Source organism: Corvus hawaiiensis, chromosome 1 (assembly GCF_020740725.1).
Source record: "Corvus hawaiiensis isolate bCorHaw1 chromosome 1, bCorHaw1.pri.cur, whole genome shotgun sequence".
Classification (NCBI taxonomy): domain Eukaryota; kingdom Metazoa; phylum Chordata; class Aves; order Passeriformes; family Corvidae; genus Corvus; species Corvus hawaiiensis.
In genome coordinates, this window is record NC_063213.1 from 10,114,949 (window position 1) to 10,141,271 (window position 26,323).

Here is a 26,323-nt window from a genome sequence, read left to right on the forward strand (position 1 = left end):
ACAATGATTTCCTTTTTAAGGTAATCTTTAATAAAATGTTAAATTCTGCTATACACAGACATACAAACACACATAAATGTACATACACACCCTCCTCCTCTTCCTTTTTGAGGGGTGAACTGTAAAAGCTTTCTGGAAAAATCAGTATACCTTTCCCTTGAAACATTTGAGTCTTGGATTTGTCTACAAAATTGGAAATCAAGAAGGTATCAAAGATAATACCCGGGTTGTGTTAGAGGTACCCCTTAGAGAAGAAACCTGGATAGGCTTTTTTTGCTGGTATGGGTCAGTAGCTGAATACTGAGATATGTTTAGTAAGGTGATTAGTAGATACATATTTTAGAAACACTGCAGAACAGACTGGATCACCATTATCCCTGTGGAAGATGGTGTTCCAGGTACCATGTGCTGATCTCATAGACGACATAATTTGGAAGAAAAAAAGCAAAGGCAGATGCTATTGACTCAAATATCTTGAGAAGTAGTTTTATGCAGTGTGAAGAATCCAGAAATCATAACCCATTTCTGGAACATATTTGGGACAATACTAATTGTAGGAATATTGTTGATGGGGGATTAAAATTTATTTTGTTCCTCAGCTGAGAAAACAGAATAGCCCACAAGCTATTCTGGAATACCACTAGCCATAAACTTCCAGACAGTTTGGAAAGAGCATTCAATCTAATTCAGTATCCAGTCCCTGGCAATGCCTACTGCCAGATGCTTCAAAACATGCAAGCCTCTATCTTTATATTCTCTACCAAAATGACATGTTTTGTGGTGATGCTTGCAAGTAAAACCTTTAGTAATTTTTCAAACACCTTTAAAACTTGCCAAACAAGGCTCAGCTCAAATGCTTCAAAAACAATTCTGCTTGGGAGGATAATGTTACTACAAATAGCCTGTCCTGAAATGGCTTTTCTCCATTCCAGCCACACTACTCTTTAGACACTGTTTGTCTTTTAGTTTATCTTATGGACTGAGATGCCACATCTTAGTAGAACTCAAGAAGCCTGACAGTAAACTGTACAATCAGCCCAGCTGTTTAACCATCTCACTCAAGGCTCACATTCCGTGCTGTTCCTAAATCCATAGGCACTATCATTAATAACATTCCTTCAGAGATTTACCCACTTTTACAGTTTGATTCAACAACTCAAGAATTTCTGTAAAGAACCATCTAAGAAGCAACCTTCAGCTAAGGAGTTAACACAATCAAAAGGCAGATGTACATAGTCAAGCCATAATCCAGTCTACCTCCATGCTGATTAGGACTTCCAGTTTCTCTAAGTGTAGTCAGCTTTCCTGCATGTTTGCAGTGGGTTGACCTAGTCAGCAGCTCAGTACCCACCCAGCTCCCTGTGGAACAGGGAAAGCACAGGAAGAGCAAAAGTGAGAAAACCCCCAGGTCAAGATGAAGACAGTTTAAAGAGTGAAGGAGAGAGAGAAACCCAAGTGATGCAGAAGCAATCACTCATCACCCCCCTTGAGCAGAACGATGCCCAGCCAGTCTCTGAGAAATGGTGACTTTGGAAGACCAACCACCCTTTTTCTTTAAGGCTGAGCATGACATTATGTGGTATGGGACATCCCAGGTCAGCTTGGGACAGCTTTCCTGGCTTTATCCCTTCCCAGCTTCTTTCTCCTCCAGCCTGCTTGCTGCAGGGCAGTGGGGTGGTCGTTCAGGGGGCACAGAGAGAAATGGGGACAGCCCTGATGCTGTGCAGGACTGCTCAGCAGGAGCCCAGCCACTGGTGTGCCCCCAACACTGTTCAGTCACAAACCAAAATAGAAAACCAAAAACTTCTAAGTGAAACAATCAGCATGAACAGTCCAGAGATCAGTGCACATATGAAATGGAGATTTTCAATACTGACAAGCAAACTTCTGCAGCTAAAAATTTTCCCTTCTAATCTACGGCATCCTTCAAGTCTGGTCCCTGCATCTACCAAAAGCCAGAAAAGTTGTCTTTCAGAAGCAGCTCCACCACAGCAGCAGGGGAGAGATGACAGGCCCCACCCTGAACTGTTCCCAATGAAGGTATGGCATCATTTACCTCCTTCCCCTCCTTTCTAAAACTTTATTCCTGGAGAATATTTATGGTAGCAATTACAGAATGGCAAACCAAACAACTCTACCTCTGGGCCACAGAATGACTTTTAACCCTGCTCAGCTTTGCTGTGTCTTATGCTTGACAGCAATAATTAAAGACAGCCTAGGCTGTAGGGATGCTCTGCTGCAGTCAGAGAGAAAGCAAGCAGCTGGAGGTGTGGCACACCTCCTTGTATTCATATCCTGGTAACACTAAAAAGGGCAAGAGGCTAAAGCAGGCACAGACACACTGGTCTGTGCTGAACACATAACCTGTGTTTGTCAGATTTTTTTGATAAAATAAAAAATATTTACATTTACAATCAGAAAAGGAATAGCAGATTCTTATCTGCATTGTCACTGACAAGATCTGTTGTGACTTCCACACTGAAGCAGGTACCCATGTGACCTTCATGAGAAATCCTTCATGTAAACCAGGGGTAACTGCCAGCTTTGAAATGTGGGATGGACCACTCAGAGTACAGGCAAGTCCTACTGAGGACACAGTGACTTTGAAGAGGTTAGAGACATGGTAGATGACAAATGGATATGGGACTTCCCAGCAAGAGCAGCTGCCAATGCAGAAGAAGATTCTTTTAGTATTTAAAAGGTTATTAAATTAGAAAACATATTACACCTGAGTAGGACACCTATGGTATTATTACAGGATATGTGAAACTCTGGAACCAGATTTGGAAGGACAGAAGGAGATCAAGAGTCATAAAAATGAGACTGAGATCAGGAAAGCATGTATTAAGGTTTTTTATCTATTTATCAAAATTAAGATGTGTATTAGATGCATGACAGAAATGAGATTCTTATTCTAGATTTGAAAAATGTAATAAAATAAAAAAGGCTGGATCTAATGCCAGATAAATTTAAACTAAAAATAAGGCAAAATTAATTAAAAATGGAACACCTTAAAAAAAAGCAAGTTAACTTCCATCACATGAAGTCCTCAAAGAGAAAATAATATATTCCAGATCAGCCTAAAACTGTTTTCTTGGTGCATTTATTGCTGGTTGAAAAACCAGACACTACTCAGAAATTCAGACCGGATAGCTACAGTCCTCCATCAGTCATTAAAATCATGACTCAATAAAGATTCCTAGCGAATGGATGTTACATCCTGTATTATTCTTGGGAATTTTCTTCTCATTAGAGGATCAAAACAGAAGAGATATCGCAAAATAATTTTCCTTGTGTGCAGAAAATATCTATCGAGTTCAATAGGTAATGGTTGGGAGTATTTCACAAACAGAAGGAATCCATTTGGTAACATACTGAAGTAAACACTTGGAAACTGTAGTTTACATGACATGGTTACATACTGGCTTTGGAGGACAGAGTACACATTCTGTCACTGTCAGGTGCCTTTCTGAATTACTGTATTCATGGGCAGAATAAATGCTATGATTGCAACATGAGAGGGATGTAGTTGACGAAGTAACAGAAATTTACTACCTTTGTATGCAAGAACATTAAGTACCACATGCATTTGCTTAGTATGCCTACGACCAAACAGCCAAAGGAAATACAATGAATGCTTCTTACTGAAAACCATTTCCTTAAATAACTTTGAGCTTAAGGAGTGAAAAATCTTACCTGCAAACATATTGCCAGGTTAACTCTACAGCCAAGTGATGTGCTGACAGCCCGTGGATGGAGACCCAGGTCTTTAAATAACTTTGAAAATGACTGAGTAAGAGCTATTCGAGGTCGTTCTTCAGCCACCACTACGCATGTCCGTACACGTGAAAGGTCCAGTCCCCTTGCCTAGAAAGAAGTCAAAATGTAACAAAGGCCACTAATGGGCAGATTTAATGCAAAACAGTAGTTCTTAAGTGTATTATGCAGGTAATATGAGTCAAGAGGAATAGCAGAACACAGGCTAAGGTATCCGTACAGTTTCCATCTTTCCTGGAGGCCAGATGGCCAGATGACACTCTAATAGCTGAAGATGCACATACTTGCTTGTCATCTCAACATTAGCACATAGGAAATGATGGGCATGCTAATTCTGAAGGGAGGGGATGCTATTTCCCCAAATTAATTCAGACGACAGTGAATAACAGCAAACAGGAAGCAATGTCTAGACTTGGAAAAACTGATTAGGAAATTATTAAGCGAGAATGGTAAAGGCTGGAGACATCATAAATATCAGTATCTCAAGATTCAATTTATTTCAGTAGCACACAGGAAATTCCAGGTGATTTCAGATATTTAGCTGGCTACCTGGCTTTTAATTCTGGGAGAAAAAGGAAGATATACCCTCCTCTCCATACAATGAGGACCACCTAGTTAAAACAACACAGTACTTTCAAGCATGTGATTATTTAACGACAGGGATGAAAACCAAACTAGTACTTCATATAACCAGGGCACTCAAAAAACACTACACTATGTAGCACTCCTTGAGGCTCTTGGACATTTACACCTCTGTTTTCCAACACTTGCCTATCAACACAGGCTGCAACACAGATCAGAAAGCCTAGGTAAATAAAAACCTTTCCTTGATGTTTAACAGCCCTGTGATCAGAAGAATGACTGGTATTGATACACAGCCTTTGGCAAGGAGTAACGTGGCTTCTGTGGAAGCTGCCTGTGCCCTCTGATGATTTTCTCCTCACAGCAGACAGTCAGCAGAGTGTTCAAGGCTCCCAAACCCCACCATACAGGTGGCAGGGCGTGCAGGACAGCAGAACCACTCACCTTCAGTGACTCTGTTTGCGACCCGAGTCCCTTAGTACAGAGCTCCATGACTGAATAGGAACAAAAAGTGTCTCTCACTTTGTACTGACTCACGGCAAGAAGCCACAGGGCGGGATTGGTCTCCAGTTCTGAGGGAGGAATCAGAATAGACTGGTGTCCTGAATAAACGCTGCAAGACACAAGATTCATTAACACACACTAAACACCAGTGTCCATAGACAAGCCATGGGGAGCTTGAATAGACAGTTTATCACAGCACTGGATGAACCATGTGGAGCCTTACAGTGCTCCACAGCTCCAGAAGTATAACATGATGTTTAACCCTGGTTTTTTGTCATACTTTCAGAGTCTAGGATGAATCATGAGAACTGCAGGCAGAATGTGCTCCTAAACTACTAATTTACTTAAAATTCCTGTGGACTTTGCTGTTGAACTGTACCAAAGAGAGCAAAATAGCTCAGTTATAAATGGTGTGAATAAGCAGTACAATAATATTAATAAAAATTAAGCCTTGCTGACAAATACTTTGGATTGAGTAATTAGCATTTTAAGAGACCTTGACTAAAAAAGTACTTTATTGCTTAATATGGAAAAAACCTGTCTCCTGCTAAAGGAAGCAAGAGGTTTGCAATAATTTTCAAGGGAGTAAATTTGGCCCCAATTCAACAACCCTTGCGGCTTTAAATTTCTTCTGTGAAAGTTTCATGAACTTTTGAAACTTAAATATACTACATCTCTTGTATACTGGATACTCACTGAGCAAAAATACTGCTAAAATACACTTATCAGGGCCCTGATGGAAACAATTATGTCAGAGCTAATTTCTCTGGTATCTAAGATTTTCCCCAAGGGAAAAATATTCCCAGTTTGATGAGTTTATTTCCCATGGGTTCTGTGTTGTTCACTCATCTCACTCAGGCAGATTTACCATCAATTTTACAGTCCACTCACATCTCAATTTGTATTCTGTAGATATTTCCAATTTGAATGGTGACAGCGTAAAGCCTCCAAATCATAGAAGTTCTGAGAAAGGACCATAAAAGCCCCTGAGATTTATCATGCACAAAAGAATTTCATTTGTGACTTGAAAATTGAAATGCCAGCTTGGTAAAGTAAAGTCGATGTTTTCAAATCCAAGTGTCTGAGGTAAGACATGAAATGGAACTTTATTTTCAGGAAAATGAGCATCTCTCTAACACTGGACATCAGGACACCTTTGCAATTCTTGCAGATGGGCTGCACACACTCACACAGGTTCCCTCCTCGGTTAGTGAGTGCCCCCACTCCCCCAAACCCAGATGAGAGTGCTTTCAAAAGCTGTGCCATGTAGAGCAAGGTTTGTGTGACCTGGATGTCTTTACTTGGTACGATAAAGGCAAAAAAAGGTGTACAAGTCCAGCCACAACAGCAGTTAATAATGCAAATTGTTTAGGTCTCCACTGGAGTAGGAGCCTGATGATGTCATGGAATATGTATGAACTACAGTTCAAACAATTTCATTTATCATAGAGGAGAAATTTTATCTTTGACTGCTTGTCCCCATTTATGCCACTCTGGGTGATTCATGACCAGTGGCTTCCATGGAGAGATGTGCTCTGGGATGGGGCTGACACGATGACCACAGCATGGGGCAGGCAAATGAACCATTACACTTTTATGGAATCAGAGTAAGTATCACTGAACCTTGAGCATGTGCTGCATAAACATGTGAAAAGAGATCTTGGCAATGTTACTCAAGCCTGAAAGGGGAATGCCCTGAGCTCAAGTGAAAGATCACACCAGTCAGGGAGTAGTACCAGTTTTTAGAATAAATAATACCTGACTCTTTCTTTCTTAGCCAATTCTATTAAGTTTTTCAGAGACGTAAGACCAACAGACCTTTTAGCTTAGGGCTTCACAAAGAATCAAGGTGTGCAATCTGTCTGGTAAATACATAATTCTTACAAACAGGAAGCTGTAACCACTCATGTAAAAGCCTGGGATGGGCTCCAATCTGTACAAATATGGTATACAGAGATTCACTCTCAAACCCTTCCTCCTGCCCCTGAAATTCTCTAGTTGATGCAACGAGTATCAGGGGAAAAAAATTATCTGCACAATAAATACCTCAGGAAACATGATGCCAGGGTGTCAAATGTCAGAGAATTATTACTCTCAACCACATCAAGATCCCTTAAGTATCACTTATTCAACTGGGCAGACATACTAAAATCAAAACCAAATCAAAAGAACAAACTTTATCCCTGTACTGAAAAGTGTTCCCACAAACTCCACAGTAAAATGGGAAAAGAAAGCTGCATTGCTTTGGTAGGAAAACAAAAAATTGATTCCAAATGTATTTTACCAGAAAATCATTTAAAATAGCAGAATTTACACCAAAGACAAATGTTTTCCCCCTCAGCAACACTAATGTGTGGGGACGAACTGTCTACCTCTCTTGACCAACTTATGGACAAGAAAGATACTTGGGTTTGCTCCCACCAACAGTCCTGCAGCAAAGCATGAGGATTTGGATGCAAAAAAACCCATCTTCTTCAGACTGAGGGGTACAAATACTCTTATGATCAGGCTTAGACTAAAAAAATTACTCCAGTTAGACTGAAACAAATTAAGATGTTGCTTGCATGTTTTCTGAGTTTTCTAATGCCTCAAAAATACTATGGAGTTCAGGATCAAACTGCATAGCAGAAGGAAATATCTAGCAGGCAGGAAACTTTCTGTGGTGGAAAGCCTCACATGTGCTGCTCTTGTCTGCAATACACAAACGTACAGCCAGCTGATACCATGCCTGGAAACTTCATGCCCAACACAGCCTTTGCCTACTGAACTGTGGTTTAATAATCCATGCATATCCTCTGATTTGCTAGAGCAGTTGGTGGAGCTACAAGAAGAACTACAAAGGCATAATTGTGGGGTGATTGTGCCAGTTCCACAGCTGAAGTGGTTTATGCAGCACCTGGTCACCACGACATCAACCATAACTTGGCTCAGCTCCCTGAATCAATCTCTGAAACATTACGCAGAATCTGTGTTTCAGTCCAAGCCACAAAATGCTCCTGATAGCTACATATCTGTGCAAATTCACAGATTTATACTCCCCTGAGAAGCTATCACCTGTGTTTTGGTGAAGAGAAGCTGAGGAAAAAATACCCTGGCACAGCTGGTTGAAGCATTTCTACCATTCTGGTGGTTTCAAATCACTGTGAGATGTTAGAGGCCATTTGCTTATCATGAATGCCAAACACCACACAGAGGACCATGGGCTTGAACAAACTGCAGTTGTGCAAGGCTGCTTTGGAGATGCTGGATGAAGCTTGATATGGCTCCAAACCCATAGAAAGCTCTGTCAATGCTGCCTCCATGTAATTCTAGGTATGGTAGAGTTAATCCTGAAACTGAGGCACTGAACAAGGTGAGGCAGTTCCATCTCACCTTGAAACATCATAGTTAAGATGGTTAAGCTGTCAGCTTGGCTATTCTCATACAGGAACAAAGAAAATCACGGTGAACACTGCGGCAGCAGGGGGATCAACGGGATATTGGGAAAACTTGGGAGTTTAAATATAAACTGTTGAACCTAAATTCCCCTTTCTGAGATTGCAACAATATATGATACAATGGACTAGGTGCAAGATTTAGTTATATAAATACTGGGAAGGAATTGTATCAAGATTGTTTCTTCCATTGGTGCAGAAAACTGCATCACAAAAGTATCCACCTCCTGATGCAAGTCTTGACAACAGGAGCAGACACAGTGCAGAGCATCCCTTGTCACAATGACTTTTGGCATGCAGATTCAGAGGGAAATGCCAGGGTGGCTGAGGTGGGAGATCACCTTTTAGAAATGTTGTCTTCCTTTAGGGAACTGCAGAGCAATCCAGGGAAAAAAAGCATTCATGTGGTGGACAAGGCCTTGGATTGTGGCAGTAAGTGAAGAGCCTTGTCTGCCTGCACTAAGCAAGGGCTGCCCAAGGACATGAATCCTCCAGGTAAAAGCACCAGGATGCATTTTGGTATGACGGCACCATCTGATCACAACACTGGCTCTGCTGCTGGCAGGCTGTTTTGGCAGCATATGGAGATTCCTGGAAGGACCTTTTGGCACTTAACTGTTCCACTGAATTGGAGCTTTATCCCATATTGTGCTGAGGCAGATTAGCAGAAAAAGCTGAGGTTTTATTATAGTTCCAAAAATTTCAGCAGGCCAGTAAGTGCTGACAATGGCAAGTGCAATTTCCAATTGCATTCTGGCAGGTTACTGACCCACCACTGCCCTTACCCCTGGGTCCTTGCCAGGTGACATGAGCTGCTTCCCCACTTCACTGGAGGAGGCAGGTGGGTACTGCTGAATCCTGTCAAGCATATGCATTTGGTTTCTGCATTTCTACACATGATATTTGGCATTTGGTGTTGAGGGACAGGTATGGGAACTGGGTGCTTGGTAGAGCAAAAGTCTTCACAATCACCTGGACCAGAGCTTGTAGGGAGGACAGTACAGGCTATAGAGGACAGTGCTTAGGCATATATCTCTCTTGGGCTTCAAAGGACTTGGGCAAAAATTAAATCTTCAGTTCTGGAGACCCACCATGTACTAAAAAAAATGGACTTTTGGAGAAAAAGTAACCACCACCTGCAGAGTCCAGAGATGACGGCTGGCACACAGCACTCCAAGAACATGACTGCACATGGTAAGCAGATAACCCATCAGTACCAGAGACAGCAAAAGACCACTGCTCAGCCTTTAGCATCATTCTGGTTCCTTATCACCATCTCTCTTGCCCCACTTACTCCCCCATGTACAGGCATGTCTCCAGAGGTGATAACAGTAAGTCTGCCAGCTCATCTCAGAACTCACATATCAAGGTGACTCAGGGCTTTCAGCTGCCCTTGAACCTTCCAGACTTGAGGGAGGTTTAACAGTACTGTTATAATGTGGAAGGAAAGCAAATTGCCTCTTCCACAAATTGCCACTGGCAACAGACTCTGCAGGAAACTGGCACACAGCAGTATGAGGGCAGACAACACACCTTCACACTCCTCCTGGGCCAATTATGCACTTTGCAAAATACATGACAGATGTTTATGTTCATATCCTTCACTTCCCATGCCAGGGTTATCCAGTTCTGATGTGGGATTTAGGCTTCTTTATGCAGTCTTGCCTTTAGTTTGCTGCACATGGGCTGGAAATTGGGGGAAATGCTCATGCCTGCCAGTTATCTTCAAGTTAGCCTAAAAAACCTAACAATAATTAGTGATTCCTAACACAATAAACCTTCCTAAAATGCAGTTCTCCTGTTGGTGTTGCAATCCCTTGCTCACTTCTTGCACAGTTCCACCTGTCTGGTTACTAAGAAACCTTGCAGACTTTTGCAGCAGAAGCTACCTGGCAGTACCACTGTGGATTTTGGCTTCATGCTATGGAACAGAGGCAGCAGGAGCAGGATAGGAGAAAGCACCTTCCCTGGAAAGCCTTCCCTGGACCATTTCACAGCAATCGTGTTATTTATTGCATGGCCACTGTGCACCAGAAAATTCAGTTCCTCTGGTCCAGTCTGAGTCTCACTGACTTCCACTATTACAAGCTCAGTGTCTGAGAATATATATAAAATTTATTTAAAATTATTAATGTACTTAATTTTAATTTGAGCAAGGACAATTCTGTCTTCCAGCAGTAAAAGTAGAACTGCAATTTGAGTTGGCTTAGCTGGGCTAAAGTAGAAGGAAAATTCTTACTCGATTGCATTACTCAGCAACTATCAATTAAGTGAATCCTCACTAATGAACTGCAGAATGCTCTATTCTGCCCCACAGTGACAATCATTAAGACAGGGACATCTTAATTTCAGGAAGCATTTCTGAACAATGGGATTTAGAATTCATTTTTTTTTTTTACATTTGAGGTCTTTGGCTTTTTTTTTTCCTTTTAAAGAATGTAATACATTTTAAAATGTAATGCAATGCAAGTCAGAATACTAGGATCACCTTCTCAGAATGGATAAATGAGATTATTAAAGAGAGAAACACAAAGATAATGTATTCTTTTATTGAATCATTAATAAGAACTCGTTAAAATTAGGAAGTTAGGGGGTTGTGAACTCACATGGGGCTGATGTCTGCTGCCACACCCAGGACTTGATGTTCAGTGATAAAGGTTCCAAGGAAACCCTGCTGGAGCATGAGGCCAGTTTAGAGGGAACAGTTCTTTTTAATGTATTGCTCTGCTTTGCAAGGTTTCTTTTCTTTATTATTTTATAACCTTTAGGCCATAAAATAATAAATTTTTTAAAAATAAAAAACTTTGCAAAACTATGCAATATATTCCAAACTTACCAAAGGGCTGGCTCCATGCTCCAGCAGCTTTCCTAAGTAGCTTTGACCTCACAGAATGGGGCATTCTGGGGCACCGTAGTGGAGCAGGCCAGCACAACGTCTAAGCACCTACAATGGGGATAAAAGGTTAGTTTTTCTTTCAATTCCTTAGTCAATGCCTCCTTTGGTCTAGTTAATAAAGGAATTTAAATATACTTTTAACTGCACCCAGCACAGGAGGTTTCTCTTGCTTCCTGCTGGGCTCTTAAAACAAAGAGTTCCTATTTAACTCTCAAAAGCCTCTAGCTTATAAAAAATTGAAGACCTAACTTCATTTCCATATGCCATTAGAAATATTAATTTAGTTAATGGAAGTGGTGACAAGACAATCATAAGTTTCGAGCAGAATTCTCTGAGTTAGAAATCTGGGTTGAAATGTTGTCTGGATCCAGTTATACTGAACCACAAAGGGTAAAATGCAAAGTCACAAAATTTTAAGTTATGAGCAGTAAGAGCCTTGTAAACTCCAGGATGCGTTTTTTTCCTATGACATCAAATAATACTCATTTCTAAAATAGTAATGAAATGGAAATTAGGTTTGTAAGTGGAATTAATTAGGCTGTATCTGGTGCCAGCTTTCTCCAAGTGACCATCGCAATTCTAGCAGCCCGAAGTTTTTCTGATTTAATAGGAACAGGGGATTGTGGCAAAGAAGAGATTGATGTGATGGTTCACAAGACTAGAGTGTTGCTGGCCTGATCTCAGTTCCTTCAACTCCCTTGTTTCCTTCCTCTTTTTTGAAAATGGTATATAAAATTTTCTATTCCTTCTATAAGCTACAAATGACCGCAGACTCTGATTGCTTTCTCCCAGAGGCTTGCTGCCTTAATTCACTTGCCAGTCATAAACAATCTTCTCCTTCTGAAAGGCTGAATACTATCAGTATTGGGAAGGACCTAAGGGCAGCAAATGCATACTTGTTGGAAAAATGGTTCTAGAAGAAGAAGAAAAAAATTTGTATTCAGGAGAGTCTCGGGCACCACAAATTACTTGGGTTTTAGACTAGTCAACATTTGTCTGTGTTTTATGGCTCTATCATGATGTTGCATAGAAGTTATTCTTGGATGCTGTGTGCTCCAGCACTATCCTATACAATGATACATTCCTTAGCTAAACTCTCCTGTGGTGCTGTACAGTCCTTCCCTGGCCTAACAGTGCTGACATCAGTTCATGCTGGAACACTCGAGTCTTTATCAGAAATAGTCACCTGACTTTAAAAAAAACCAACATTTTAAAAATTAAACTTAAAACAGAGTGATTTAATTAAAATCTCAAAATTTCTGAAGTTTTTTTTCTGCAGCCTCAATAGTTTTACTTTTATGTTGGGTAAATGAAACGCTGAAAACCAAAAAGTTTTTCAAAACAAAGGCAATGCTAATCTCTATGTAAAACTCAAAATATTATTAGGCAAGTATAACTTAAATCAAAAGAAACTGATCAAGAATGAATAAGATAATACTGTTAATCTTTGGCCTATTTAATATATAATAACAAATATTTTAAAAGGGCAATAAAGCATGCCAATAGCCGACTTTTAAATAACAATAATTGCTGAAAAGAAGTTGTTGCAGCTGTTATCAAATAATACTTCCTTCAGCTATTTAGTAAATTGGTACAAAGTTTATCCAAAGTATTTTTAATGCCATGGATTATCTTCATTTTAGTAACTAAAAATAGCAGAACTGCTAACACCAAAGAATTTTCTGTGGAGAGTGCAAAGATATCAGACTACTGTGACTCTGAGATGCTTTCATCAAAATGGGCTCCATCAACACTCCCACAGTTATTTTCCTTTGCCTCTGCATCAACCCAGCCAACTTAAAAAAAAAAAAATTAATAGACCTGCTTTCAGTAGCTGAACTGTAGCTTCCCTGGAGTATAGACATAGACAGAATTGTTATTTCAAAATGTATTAACCAAAAAAGCTGATTCGCATTTCACTAGAAACATTTTGTTCTCTGATAATTTCACTATTACCATAAAAGTACCTGCAAAAAACCACACTTCTGTGTCTGCAAAAACCATATCCTGAAAGTCCCACAAATGAGGAAGTCCCCTGATATCTACTCCTGCTTTCAGATAAGAGAATGAAAAAGAGGACACAAGGAAACCCCTTCCTTAAGGTAATACTGGTAAAGCACTGATTTCATCAAATGAAACAAGCCACACTCTGCAGAGACAGCAGTAAAGTGGCAGGACGTCAATGAGCAGCTGTGTTGATGCTCTCTACTTCCAAGCCTAAATACCTACGGCCATGCCCCGCTCAAACAAACCTCATCCTCCATACAGCAGGTTCTGTATAGCTTCCAGCAATTCCAACTGCCTATGGCAGTCCCAGAGGCACTGTCTGTTCTTCCCATCCTTTCATCACTCACATCATCCGTTCTGTTGTGCTACAGTGCAATGGAAACCGTGTTTCAGAAACGGCTGAGGAGAAGCCTCACCTGCAGAGGCACCAGAGGACAAACCCAAGTCCACAGTAGGGGTCCAAGCAGATCGCGACTTCCCGGGAGGGATAAAGCTCACACTGCAGCTTAATAGAACGACAAAAGGCACTAGTGGCTGCATGAGACATCTGAAAGACAACAGCAAAGCAATTAAAATGATCAACTGTGTCATTGGAAAGCTCAATCTCAGACTGTTCCAAGTGCTTACATCAATTACAGGATAAAACCACCAAGTAAATATTGACTTTCTGCTCAGTGTAAGCACACAGGTAATTTATATCTTAGAAAACATAATTTTCCTTCAAGAGGGCATCCACATAATTGTGAAAGGGGAGAGGAGACAATGAATGGTAAGTTTGAAGTGATTTAGGAAGAAAGCTGTGAGTGGTTTAAAGATGTGCTCCAAGCTGTATGCAAAGCTAATAATAACATGCTACAATTCCTGGAAGAATAAAGGAATTAATGACTGAATTAAACATTTTGTTGATCATAAGTACCATATTTTAAAGTACATATTTCTTAACAAAATAAATAAAAAATGCCAATGAACTTTTTAAATTGAAAGGAATTTTGCCAGCAAAACAGTACTAAGGACCTAATCATTCAGCCCTAAAAATCCCAATAAACTTAGCAAAGTTTCTGTAAATAAATATCTGTAAAATATCTGCATGTTATCCAGCTCCTAGTTGAGAAAAAGACTCCTAAAATTTTGGTAAGAAAGCTCTCAAAGATAAAACAAGCAGAAAGTAGAAATAAAAAACCTGATCCAAAGGAAATTATTTTGATTTTTTTCCTAGTATTAGGATGCTTTCCACACTCACCCATCCTGACTTACAAGTTCTAATGACAACAGAACAGGAAAATATCTTTTAATGTTTGTCCTCTCTACTAGTAACAAGAAAGACACCAGTGTTAGAAACACAGCCTGAATAGGATTTAACTTACCAAACCTTTGATCTCTGCCACATAGGGAGCTGGTTGCTTTATATACTGCTCACTGAGAGTCAGTGGAGGAAAATGGGCACTTGGAAGGTAAAATTTATTTGATCTTAAAGTAAACAGGGGAATAAAGCTCCAGAAGTGACTTTTTCTCCATTCCAAAGACAGCCATAACTGAGGCTGGATGTGTTCCAAGTGATGCAAAAGGACCAGTTCAGTATGGGTGTCTGTATGGTGATCATTTGCAGTCTGCAGATTAATTCTGCTCAAGCTGAATCAAGACCACTTTTTCACCCAGGATTAAACCGAACTCTATTGATACAGAACTGATAATCATAATTATTCTGTGAATTTTTACACCATAAAAATTGTGTGCAAGCTGTTGAAAATGTTGAGAGTGACACAAGTGGAATCTACTACTTTCAAAGTGATTACAAAACATTTACCAACTTTTCAGGAGGCACAGGAGTTATTTAGCCATTTCTTTTAATTTAGTACCACCGCATTATGAATTATAAGCCTTGTGGCCCCTTTTGATCCTTTTATAATTAATTAATCACTAGTGATGATGTCGTGGATGGTAACTGTTTACATAAACCTGCTGAGTCAGTAACCTGCAGGCTCTGTGACCCAGATATTAGAAGCTAATCAAGAATTCCTTGATAGATTTATCTGTATTTCCCTCTCGCCACACTAAGAAAGGCTCATCGACTTGTCCTGCCTTTGACTATCTTTGAAGATTCCCAGATACTCACTTTGCATAGTTAGTAGTCATTTCTGCAAGTCTGATAAAGTGTAATTCAGACCTGATTTAATACAGATGACTGCATCTGAAACAATCATTTGAGGCCTCTAGAAGAAATGAAGACTTATGTGACATTCGCTCCTTTAAAAAACAGATGTTTTAGATAAATCAGATAAATTACACCCTAAAAGTCCCACTTCTCTGTGTTGGCTGGTGAGGAGCCCAATGACCACTCCACATCTGTAGGCATTGTACTATTCAAAGTTAGATGGAATGAATGTTGCAGGAGTGTCCAATATGTGACCATCAGCAAGGTCAACCATTTAACCATCAGTCAGCCTCAAGCTGGTCACTTCACCAGCCCTGTGCTTCAAATTCTTCACCTGAAAATGGGGAAAATGGTGTTTACTTTGTTTATAAAGTATGCTGACAGTTTCTGCAAAGAGATGGATAACACCAAAGAGTATGAGGAATTCAACATAGGCTCTGTGATACATCATCAGAGATTGCTAAAGTAATCATAATCCTCGGATATGCAACAAATAGGAGTAAGGAGGTAACGAGTAGGAATAACAGAGCGATTTTACTTTGTCTTGGTGAAACCAATAGTGAGATGATACATAAATCAGCAGATAGGTAAAACAGATTTGATGAATTGTGGCTAAAGGGTTCGAGAAAATGGCAGAATAGATTTCAAGAGCTCAAATGCCTGACCGTATCAAACGAATCTATCAATGAATTTTTGCAGCTTACTCTAGTACTGTACTAGGTGAATATACCAGAGAAATCATCATGTCCCTCAATTGCATGAAGAAGAGAATATTGAAAACCAATGGCTAGTAGCTGAGATGCAACAAGAAGGGAGCAATGAATGGGCACTGGAACAAGCAGGAAAACGACGACAGTCTCATTTCCTCCACAGATCGGAAATAACAGATGCCTAAGTTGAAAAATGCTTCGGGCAGACAAACTAGTGGTCTATGCACAGGAGTAATGGAATGAAATTTTTAGTCTGAGGAGGAGGAGATGGGCTAAACCCACCACACACAGTCCTGTAGCAAGTAGAGAAGAAATAATTTAATGTCAATGGAATCAAACAATGACTGCAAGGGAGGAAGCGCTTCAATTCCTAGTTCCAAAGATCACAAGGAGTCACAAATTAGGAGCAACCACCTGCCAGCCAGGCAGGACAGCAAGAAGGGCAGCTTTAACACAAGTCCCTACCTTTACCCCTGCCAGCATGCCAGTGGTGGAGACACTGAAGTCAAGGTAAGCAAGCGTTTCAGGGTTAGAAGGTTTGTAGATCTGTGCAGGCCGCTTCTTTGGCAAATCGTCTGGTGGAGACAGAGACAGAAAATGTGTGTATGTCACTGACAAACACGGTGACAAAAGAGTCAGAGGTCCCCTAAGCCCAGCACCCACCTGTATCTAGGACTGGAGGCCATGTCCTGATATCCACTGCTGCCGCCGCCTCCCGCGACCGTAGCAATTTACATATTAATTGCGTAGTCATTAAGCAGGCAGAGCGGCTCACCTAGAAAATCCAGAAATAAATAAAAACATGATGGGATACTAATTAACTCTCCCATGAAAATGGGCAAGACTGTGACTTATTTTCTGCCAGAACAGGACACAGGTGTATCAATTTTATGTTTCCTGATCAGCAGGTGGGAAGCTGCTCAAAAAATGCAGCTCATGAAGCAGACAAAGTCATGTGAGCTTTACAACTTACATGAAAACTGCACTTTGAGAAGAGCATTGTAATGGAATTACAGGCACCTTAATAGTGAGAACATGACCTTTCCAACTCATTGAATCAGCTCTCACCCCAAAGTGTCAGTAAAGAAGACTGTCCAAAACATTTCCTATATGATGATAATATATCTTGGTTTATAAACAATATTTTCATATAAACAAAAACCTAGTCTGACGTTTTAATGAATAATTTTACTATCTTAAGTCAGTGTTAGGTTAGCCATGTATTTCCAGTTCCTGTGCTAGTGATAAACCACTGTGAACTCTTCTGATATTGGCAACAGTAGCTCTAGAACAGAAATTGTGCAAGTGGCACTAAGAAATGAAATGGTGAGCTTACTGCAAATACCATCTGCACTGAATTTTAGATGATACATGCTGAATTCTCCTTTTAGATTTGCTATTTTTAAAAGTTCATAGGTATCAACTATAAGAATATTTCTTACTGATTATAAAAAATTAATATCCTTAAGGAATTCAGACAAACATGAATATGAACACTGAAATCACTGAAGATAAAACACAGGAAAAACTGAAAAGCAACATTCTTCTTCTTTTACCCAAACTTTGAAAATCTGTGCAAATGCTGCTAAGAGTATTTTTTTTCTTTAAGGAAAATGAAACATTTCATTGCACACTAAATTTCCAGTGTTTAACCTAATGAAATCAGTAATCATATGTACACTAAATGTTACCACTGAGCAGAAGAGAACAGCTTCTCTTGACAATAATCTCATGGAAGTCAACTTTATACAACACCAGAAATTTGGAAATTTGAACAAACATCACTGAACCAAACTCTAATCTCTTGACACTCTAATCCCATTACTTCCCTATAGATAAACAGTCTAAATATTTCAAGGTAAAAGTGGATACAAACAAAGCCACTGCAGCACCCCTCAATCCAATCATTTTTACTGTCATGGCAAGGCAAATTAATTCTTACATTTTAATCTATGCAAATCTTGATTTGGGACACTAAGGCATCAAACAAAAGGAATTTCAAGAGTTGGTGGTTAGAAGCTTTCTCAGGAATTACATAATCTGGAAGGTTTATTAAAATACAGAATATCCATGCCCAGAGAATTGCACATCAGAGGTAAACACATAGGGATTGTGGGAAGGAGAAATAACATATTTTAGCTACAGGTTAGCAACTGCTCAAGATGGGGCTCAGTTCAGTTATACCTTACAACTACTAGGTCATCACAAAAACACAATTATGTAGGCCAAATTTTACTCAGAAGTCATTCTGACTGACTTCAAAATGTGCAGTGCAGACGTACAACATGTTAGAGCAGGCATTGACCCCATCACATCAGGAAATTTGTGTGACTGCATTGGCAATGAAAGAACAGCCGCAATATTTTATTTTCTACAAGGCCATTAATCTCAAAATTGAAAGAAGTTCTTGTGTAAAACAGAGCCAAGAGGTTTATAAGTAAAACTGGCATTAATATGGCTAATAAATGTCAACATTTTATTTAAAGTTAGTCTATTGAAGAGACAATGAATACAAGTCAGCTTACATTTATCAGGGTTTTATCATGAAATCAAATAGATCTAGTTTAGCTATTAAACATCAAGGGAAAAAGAAACACATTTTACATCACTTCTATATGTTAACAATTGATGTTTAAAAACACCAAGTGCCAAAATATTAAATAATGAGAATCTTGAAAACAACAGGACAATTTCTCATACCTCTTCTGATACTTTGTGGCATCTGATGCCATAAGGAAAGCCAAAAGATACAACTATCTCTACTACTTGTTAATTGAAAAGTAATGATGGTAAAAACACGTTTGTTTCTTCAGAGTTCCAATCAATATATTAGAAACTGCCAGATGTAAAGGGCTATCTAATTTCAACTATTTTTATTTCCCTCAGTAACAAGCACATTGCAGTTATTTATGTGCAACAAAGGCTAAACGTTAGATAAAGCCAAAATACTAAAAGAAAGCACTGAATGAAAAAGTCTGAGTAACACCTTCCTAGATGAAATGAAATACTGATCAACATCTTCACAACAGAACTTTGAAACTGTTTTAAATGCAGAACAATTGGATGTTCAGAGGTGAGCATGCCATCAGATTAGGATAAACTTCCCACTGAGGTTTTTCTCAACAGTCAGTGTGGTGCTGCCTGTGAGGAATCCTACCCCTTTTAGCATGTAGCTAAATATAACAAAGGACTTTAAATATATTTTTTGAAAGGAGTCACGTAACTGGGGCAAAATGTGACAGCTCAAGTTAGCAGGTTGTACGTTGTCAAGCAGTGTCGATTTTGCAACACACTGAAGTCCTGAGTCCTTGGAAGGAATACAACTCTTCAACCCAACCACCACTCAAGTTACTCAAGTTACTGCTCCTAAAGACACAAACCCATCACCCATTTCATCTACTCGTGCAGTCTGTGGTGTCTGCTCACCTCCACAATCATCTTCACTGTGGGTAAGGTGGTGGCAATGTTCTGGGGATGTGGAGGTCGCACTGTGATTGGCACACAGCCCGCATACAGGCATCCGTAAAACGCCGCAATCAGGTCTATCCCTGCATGGAGAACAAAGCAGAAAGCCTCCCCTGAAAATCAAATCATTTCATCACAGACTCCTATGTCAGCATAAATAGTACTTGGAACTGAACCCAGAAGGTTAAATGAGTGACTAAGCCCTTTAACAGACTTCTTTTTCAGCCCCTTGTCAGTATTTGTTCAGCTTCACTGATTCCTCTCAACTGCACTGTTCTGAGCATGAAAAAGCACAGGCGACACACAGAATTGCAGCCAGATATCAACACTTAGGAGAACTCCACTTTGATGTTCAGGAAATGACCTGTTAAAAAGACTGATTTCTACAGATTAATTATCTTCCTAAATTTACATTTATAGAGTGCACAAGAAGAGAGATGTCCCCGCAAAAGGACCAAGTAGGATGATGCTTGGTCCTATCAGCTGCAGAAAAAACATCTGGATGGAGGTTCCATAAAATACTGTCTTTCTCTTGCCATTTTTAACCTGACGTAGGCAGCCTTGACTTACCTACCTGAAATTTTACAGTAAAAAAGGGAGTAATGATTTTGAAATCCTGGTTCTAACATAAAATTAGGTGCTGTCCCATATAAATATTGACTGTAGGTAATAGACAAGGGACAGCACCCTTCAGGCTACCTAAGGAGGCTGAACAGACAACAGTACAAAGATCCCTTGGATACTGCTGCCTGACACCTCCCTGGTGCTGTACACAGGCTGTGATGACATTGGGGGATGGTTTATTCTTTCAGTGGAAGAAAATCTGCAGTACTGGTAGGTGATTGTTCCTTCAATAAAATGCTTCATTCATGGGAAGTGAAATACAGAAACAAACACTTAAGTTTAAAGTACTAGTCTTCTTTTGTGGAAAAGGTTTTCCCATATTAACCATTCCAAAACTGCTCCTATAACTATAGATATAACCAGTGTCTTGCAGTCCTTACAAACCAAATATCACATTACAGACCTTAAATCAGACTGTTTATTTCACCAACACACAAGAAATGTTAAAGTAGCTTGTAAGAGACATGTTTTAAAAACACAGGTTAGTCTTAATCTGAACCCAAAGAAATAAAATCTGTGTGTATGCACAGAGAGAGATCCTTTTAAATATGTTTGACTAAATTCAAAGAAATGTGCATAAGGCAAATATTTTGTGTTTTGCCAATTAACAGGGTGTACATGGTAGCACCACTGATGCAGCACCATTCTGAAGGATCTTGATGAACTTCCAGGAGTACCAAGGTACAGCTACAGCAATTCTTTACCTGGTGGGTAAACCAAAGCAACATGGTCTCCATCCTGTAAATGTCCCCTCTCCATCAGCATGACAGCTATCTTCTCAGCTCGTTTATGCAGCTGGACACATGTCAGCGAGTTGGCTATTGTTCCCTGCACAGGAAGAAAGATAAATGTCACAGGACATAATGTGATGTGCTAATACTCTATTTTCCTCTTCACCTTAGAAGCTGTGGGATGAGGGGCAGCCACAATACGTCATGCAGTCAACTTAAAAGATGGAAACATTCAGCCTTAGGCCAAACTGTAGTTGGAAGGAAAAAAGATGTTTGTAAGGCAGAAGAATGTTCTCTGTTCCTTTCTCTGTACCTTCTGCCCTTAGTGCTTCTGCCCCAACCAAGGCAGTACAGCAGTGGGCTAATGTCCTGCCTATGTAACCTGTACTTCCCTTGCTACACAGGCAGCATTCCTGCTGCAGCCAGGGAAGTGCCTTTATGGTCTCTGTAGCAAACTGGAGCATCTGTGGACAGCAATTCTGAAAATTGCATTTTCTTGTCTGCATGCTGGAGTGGAGCCAAATGGCCCAGCAGAAATATTTTAAAGACAAGAGACAAAAGACACAGAAGAAAACAATACTTTGTGATGGAGAAAAGAATTAGTCTGGAACACAAGATAAGCACTTACATTGCATATAAATGAAAGAGAGAAGAAAGGCATTTGTTTAATTTGAATAACTCTGGTCAGCATGAGCTTGGCATTTTTGAAGCACTTCAAATAGTGCAAACCCAAAATTATCAGTGTTTTAAATTGAATGAGTGTTACAGTTCTTGCACTTCCTAAATATATATATGTGTGTGTGTGTGTGTGCGTGTACATATGTACACACACAAATACACATTTAGAAAAATATATACATCTATATCACAAAATTCACTACCACTGCAGGCAGACACCTCAGAAGTCTAAAAATGAATGTACAGGACAGACTGGTTGCACCTAGAGTTGGTCAGGCCAGGTCTGGGCTGGAAGAAAAGGACAGGGCAGTATGGGAAGGGCTGCATCTTGGCTTGTGTACTTGTTCTGTGGAAAAAGAGGAATTCGGTCTCCTGTACTGCTTTGGCACACCTGGCACTTCTATCAGAAGCACTAAGTTCAGTTATTTTTCACTTAGCCACTTAGTCACCACTGCAATGTTTACTGACCAGGCTTCAGAGAGGAGGGAGCAGTTTGACAAAGGGGAAGCCCTGCAAGCAGTGCCATGTTACCAGGATTGCCTGGCACTCACAGACTTCATTGCAAACTGTCAACAGAGAGCACAACCCAATGGAAAATAAAATGGGCAAAGTCAGGCTCAGCATTCCTCTTCATCAGCCTCAGCAACCACACTCACTGAATTGCACTCCAGGCAATTTTAATCAGTCTTTTGATCAATGTGGAGATCACTTCACTAAGAAACCTTCCTCTAAGGACATATGCAACTCTGTGGATGCTGGACCAGAGATGACTTCCAGCTGTCCAGCCTTGAGTAGGCCAAAGCAGCCTGAGGTCTGGCTGTCCTGCCACTGCAGACCCGTCAGGAGGAACGTATTTAAACTCTCCATTTCTTCTTTCAAGAAATTGCCTGTTTCAATGGTTATGAGAAGAAGGACCCTTTATATCCCACCACAGATCAGAAGCATAGCTCCTACCAACAGATAGGGAATTGCTGCAAACCATGTGAATTTGTGCAAAGCTTGTTTACATTTAAGACTTCTGGCACTTGCTGCCAGTGAACCAGTGGGAAGTCACTGTTTATATGAACTGTAGGGAAGGAGAATCCTGTTGTTGGACAAGAAGCACTTGCAAGCATCAGACAACTGCTCCCTTTGGGCCTTTAATGAGCTATCCTGAAATGTAAAGGTGTTGCAATCCTTCATGACACACACTAAAAACAATGTATTGCCCTAATTTTGAAATATTTCAAATTCTCAAGGCTTGGGTTACAGGAAAACACTAATCTCAGTAGACTTTTATGAGTCATCCACTGCAGGATGCCTGAATGTTTTAGAACAAAGTGTACAGACAATGTCCAAGAAAGATAAAATAGGAAAATTTACAAATCAGAACTAAAATTCAAGATGGGCAATAAAACTTGCAAACCCCACAAAACCTGCCATCCCTTTCTATAAAATATTAATTCTCCCCAAAAAGCATTACATCTTTTAAACAAATTTCATATGAGAAGATACTCTTCACTGAGAGTAACAGATAAACTGTATTTCAAAATCCAACTATTTTTCACTTCTATGGAATGAGAATTTGTTTTGTTAATCCTTGTTTTTGCACATTGTGTCCTTACTTCCCACTGTCTGAACCCTTCTTCCAGCATGGGAAGTTTGGCTTTATTTAAAGCTCAAAAGCAATGGTCTTGTGTGGAAGAGCTGGGATCCCATAGTACATATCAACTCTTTCTCACAGCACCTTTGCTCCTAACTTACAGGACACAGCAATGCAATACTTCAACAGTGTAATATTGAACTTATAAACAGCATTGCCTCTCAAGATTTCTACTTTGCCATAAAAAAATACATTACTACTTCACTATTTATCTGTCAGGTTTCACATATTCACAAATATGAGATATTAATCTGAATTTTTTAGAAAATTATTTAATGATTACTGGTAGCCTCAAACTGAACGTTGTACCAGTACTGTAAAATGGAGAAGCACATTCTGTAAATACTGCAAGTAGTGATTTCACAGAGGTTCACAAATTACTGGAGGTCTAAGAACCCATTCAAGTCGCGTAAAGACCACAATGGGCTGAGACAACACCAGCTACTACTCCAGGGAATAGCACTATTCCACGCCTCTCCTGGAGACTCTCACACACTATGTATGTTTCCCAGATCTGATAGATATGTGTAGATGTACTGTGATGGAATGGTTTGAAATCAGACTTTAATTCTCTCTGTGGTCTTGAGAATTATTTTTTTGTCATCTGTAATCTGTAATCATCCAGGAAGTAAAGAAGTTACACTACAGACAGCAAGGAAATTTTACTCTTAACAAAGCCAAGTTCTGCACTCATCACATTCATTAATTCAATTTTAGTAAGCAATGAAATGCTGTGCCAGCCTGGCACCCCATGTAGGTTATGCAGAGAGATTTATTAGGGATCCTCTGCAGACTTGATTGTATTCAGGACATACATTTTCTTCTCTTCACCTCCTTTCCTCATTCTCACACCTCCCCCCAGATGGTCCAATGTCAAAAACAACAGCCATTGCTTTATTTAGGGAAAATGCTTTGGTTTTGCCAAGCCTGTGCTTTTCAAATTGGAATCAGGATGGTGAGCAGTATTAAACACTGTTATTCAGCATAGGGATGGATTTGAAACAGATTCAACAGTATTGAAACAGATCTGCAGTGTCAGCTCACACACAACATGCATGTGGTGGAAAAAGAAATGAGAAATGTGTAAGGCACACTGTCTGATACAAAAGCAATCTATATCTTGACAACTGGCAATGATTATTCTCTTTTTCTTTTTGCCTTAGTGAACATTAAATATAACAGCTGAGTATTAGTGGGAAAAGGAAGAGAAAGGTCACATCCAGCCACAGCACAAGCAGGTGCTGCTGAAATCCCAGTGTGCCTTTTCCAAACCTATTGGAGCCATGGCTTCAGCTTCTTACCCTGCAGTTGAGCAGAGTGTAGAGCACATGGTCAGGGGTGGTCTGAGCTCTCCACTGCAACACTTCTGACAAGAACAGGAACTGCAATAAAGCAGAGTGACAATCATGACACTGAACAACTTCTTGGCTTTAAAATCCAGGTCACAGTACCCAGAAGCATTAAACAGGAATTAATTCTCTTGTCGTCACACATTTATAGCAAGGTGCTTCTGCACGGTAGCAGCGGCCTCTCTGGAAGTGAAGCCACTGCTGGGATGATGATATATTGCTGCACATACTTCCAAAGCAATAACACAGTTCTTACTGATCCCTCTGAATTTAAGTGCTATTCAATTCTTTAGCTTCCTCTCTTTTTCTTACTATAAATATGTAAGTACTTCTATAGTTTAGAACTTACTAATTTAATTACTCACATATACTCCCAAAAGTGCTGAATTTCAACTTAATTTTCCAGAATTGAAATAACAAATAAGGTCAGGACCATATATGTAAACAAAATTCTCTGGATTCCACTTGAGCTTGTAAAAATTATATAATAGAGGGTGATTTCTGGAAGAAGCCCCACCACATTTTTTCTGTTATCCCATGGAAACTTATTTCAAAAAATCCATAAAGATGAAATGCAGTGACCTCCCCTCATGTCTATTTCATATTTATGTGTAAAGGAGGTTCTGAAATATTAAATATATCCATTAACTAAAAAGAAGCCATCAACAAATTTTGTAATAATAACAATAATCATCATCATCATCCATCATATCTCTGTACTGCTAAGTGTCCTGATGTCAACTATATGATGTTAATTCTATATATGTATGAAGTTAACTATAAGATGTTAAATATAAGCTGTAACAGAAAAGTTTAGCTTACCTTTCTGGCCTGGTCATTATCTTCTATTTGCCCCAAATCTCTACCACTGGCCTGTGCAATTCTTTTTCCAGAGACCAAGTTCCCCACCATCACAGAGGCAGGGCCAATTTCTAGAATAAAGAAGAAATATGCAAAGTGCAATAAAAATACTTTCCCTGTGGATGAAAATTCATGTCATTTTTTTTGCATTACATGATGTTTTCCTCACTGTTGTCCACAAAACCAAACCTTGAGCACATCTCTGATGATACAAACTTCGGCTGTGGACCAGAAATGATTGTTGGAAGATACATAGGATTCATCCTCTCAAAACATATCTCATTTAGCATGGGCTCTCCACAGCCAGAGACACAGCTTGTTTTGATATGATGAATCTTTGGAAAATTTAGCTCTTACTGTAGGCATATCCATTCAAGTGCCTCAAAACAGAGGGACAACATTCCTCTTTCCCTCTTTGGTTCCCTGGGCTAAGTTGCATCTGTATTAGGACTTCTGTAATGCTATAGACATGAAGTGACAGGGATTAGGAAGGCACATGGTGTGTGTGATAAAATATATGCAAGCCCTCTAGAATAAGATCAAGAGTGAAGATAAACAGCTTCAGAAGAAAAGACGTCACAGCTGACACTTCTCCATGAGGTGGATTTTACTGATGTTTTGTTGCTGCCATTAGGGGACAATACCTGTCTCACAAATACCATTTAAGCTCATGTTGGCATTTGTTTTCTGCTTCTCCAGCATGGATTACTGATCAACTGCAATTGATACCAGGCTTTTCTTCTAGTCTATGATGTCCAAGTGATTGTTTGTAGTGTAAGTAACCAGACAATGTACAATCAAAAGCACCTACAGACTACTCTGCTTTAAAATTATAAAAGCAATGCCCTTGGGGTATGTCACAACAACACTAAATGGGAGAATGTGATACTGTAAGTTTTGTTTCTGTGCTC

The 26,323-nt window shown here is 39.7% G+C and overlaps 1 protein-coding gene across 5 annotated transcripts in view; it reads right to left on the reverse strand.

The window, feature by feature from the left end:
- DIP2C (disco interacting protein 2 homolog C) overlaps positions 1–26,323 on the reverse strand; it is a 312,763-nt gene that overhangs the window by 33,584 nt on the left and 252,856 nt on the right. For 4 of the 5 annotated variants that reach the window (XM_048328952.1, XM_048329106.1, XM_048329035.1 and 1 more), the window contains 9 exons: positions 25,374–25,483; positions 24,504–24,584; positions 20,856–20,979; positions 19,489–19,610; positions 16,726–16,837; positions 16,528–16,637; positions 13,617–13,747; positions 4,804–4,972; positions 3,697–3,867 (listed from right to left, as the gene is read on the reverse strand). In XM_048328952.1, the coding sequence (XP_048184909.1) occupies positions 3,697–3,867; positions 4,804–4,972; positions 13,617–13,747; positions 16,528–16,637; positions 16,726–16,837; positions 19,489–19,610; positions 20,856–20,979; positions 24,504–24,584; positions 25,374–25,483 (1,130 nt within the window). Of the gene's footprint in view, positions 1–3,696; positions 3,868–4,803; positions 4,973–11,150; positions 11,242–13,616; positions 13,748–16,527; positions 16,638–16,725; positions 16,838–19,488; positions 19,611–20,855; positions 20,980–24,503; positions 24,585–25,373; positions 25,484–26,323 lie in introns of those variants that run through there. The other variant, XM_048286147.1, reaches the window with a different exon arrangement.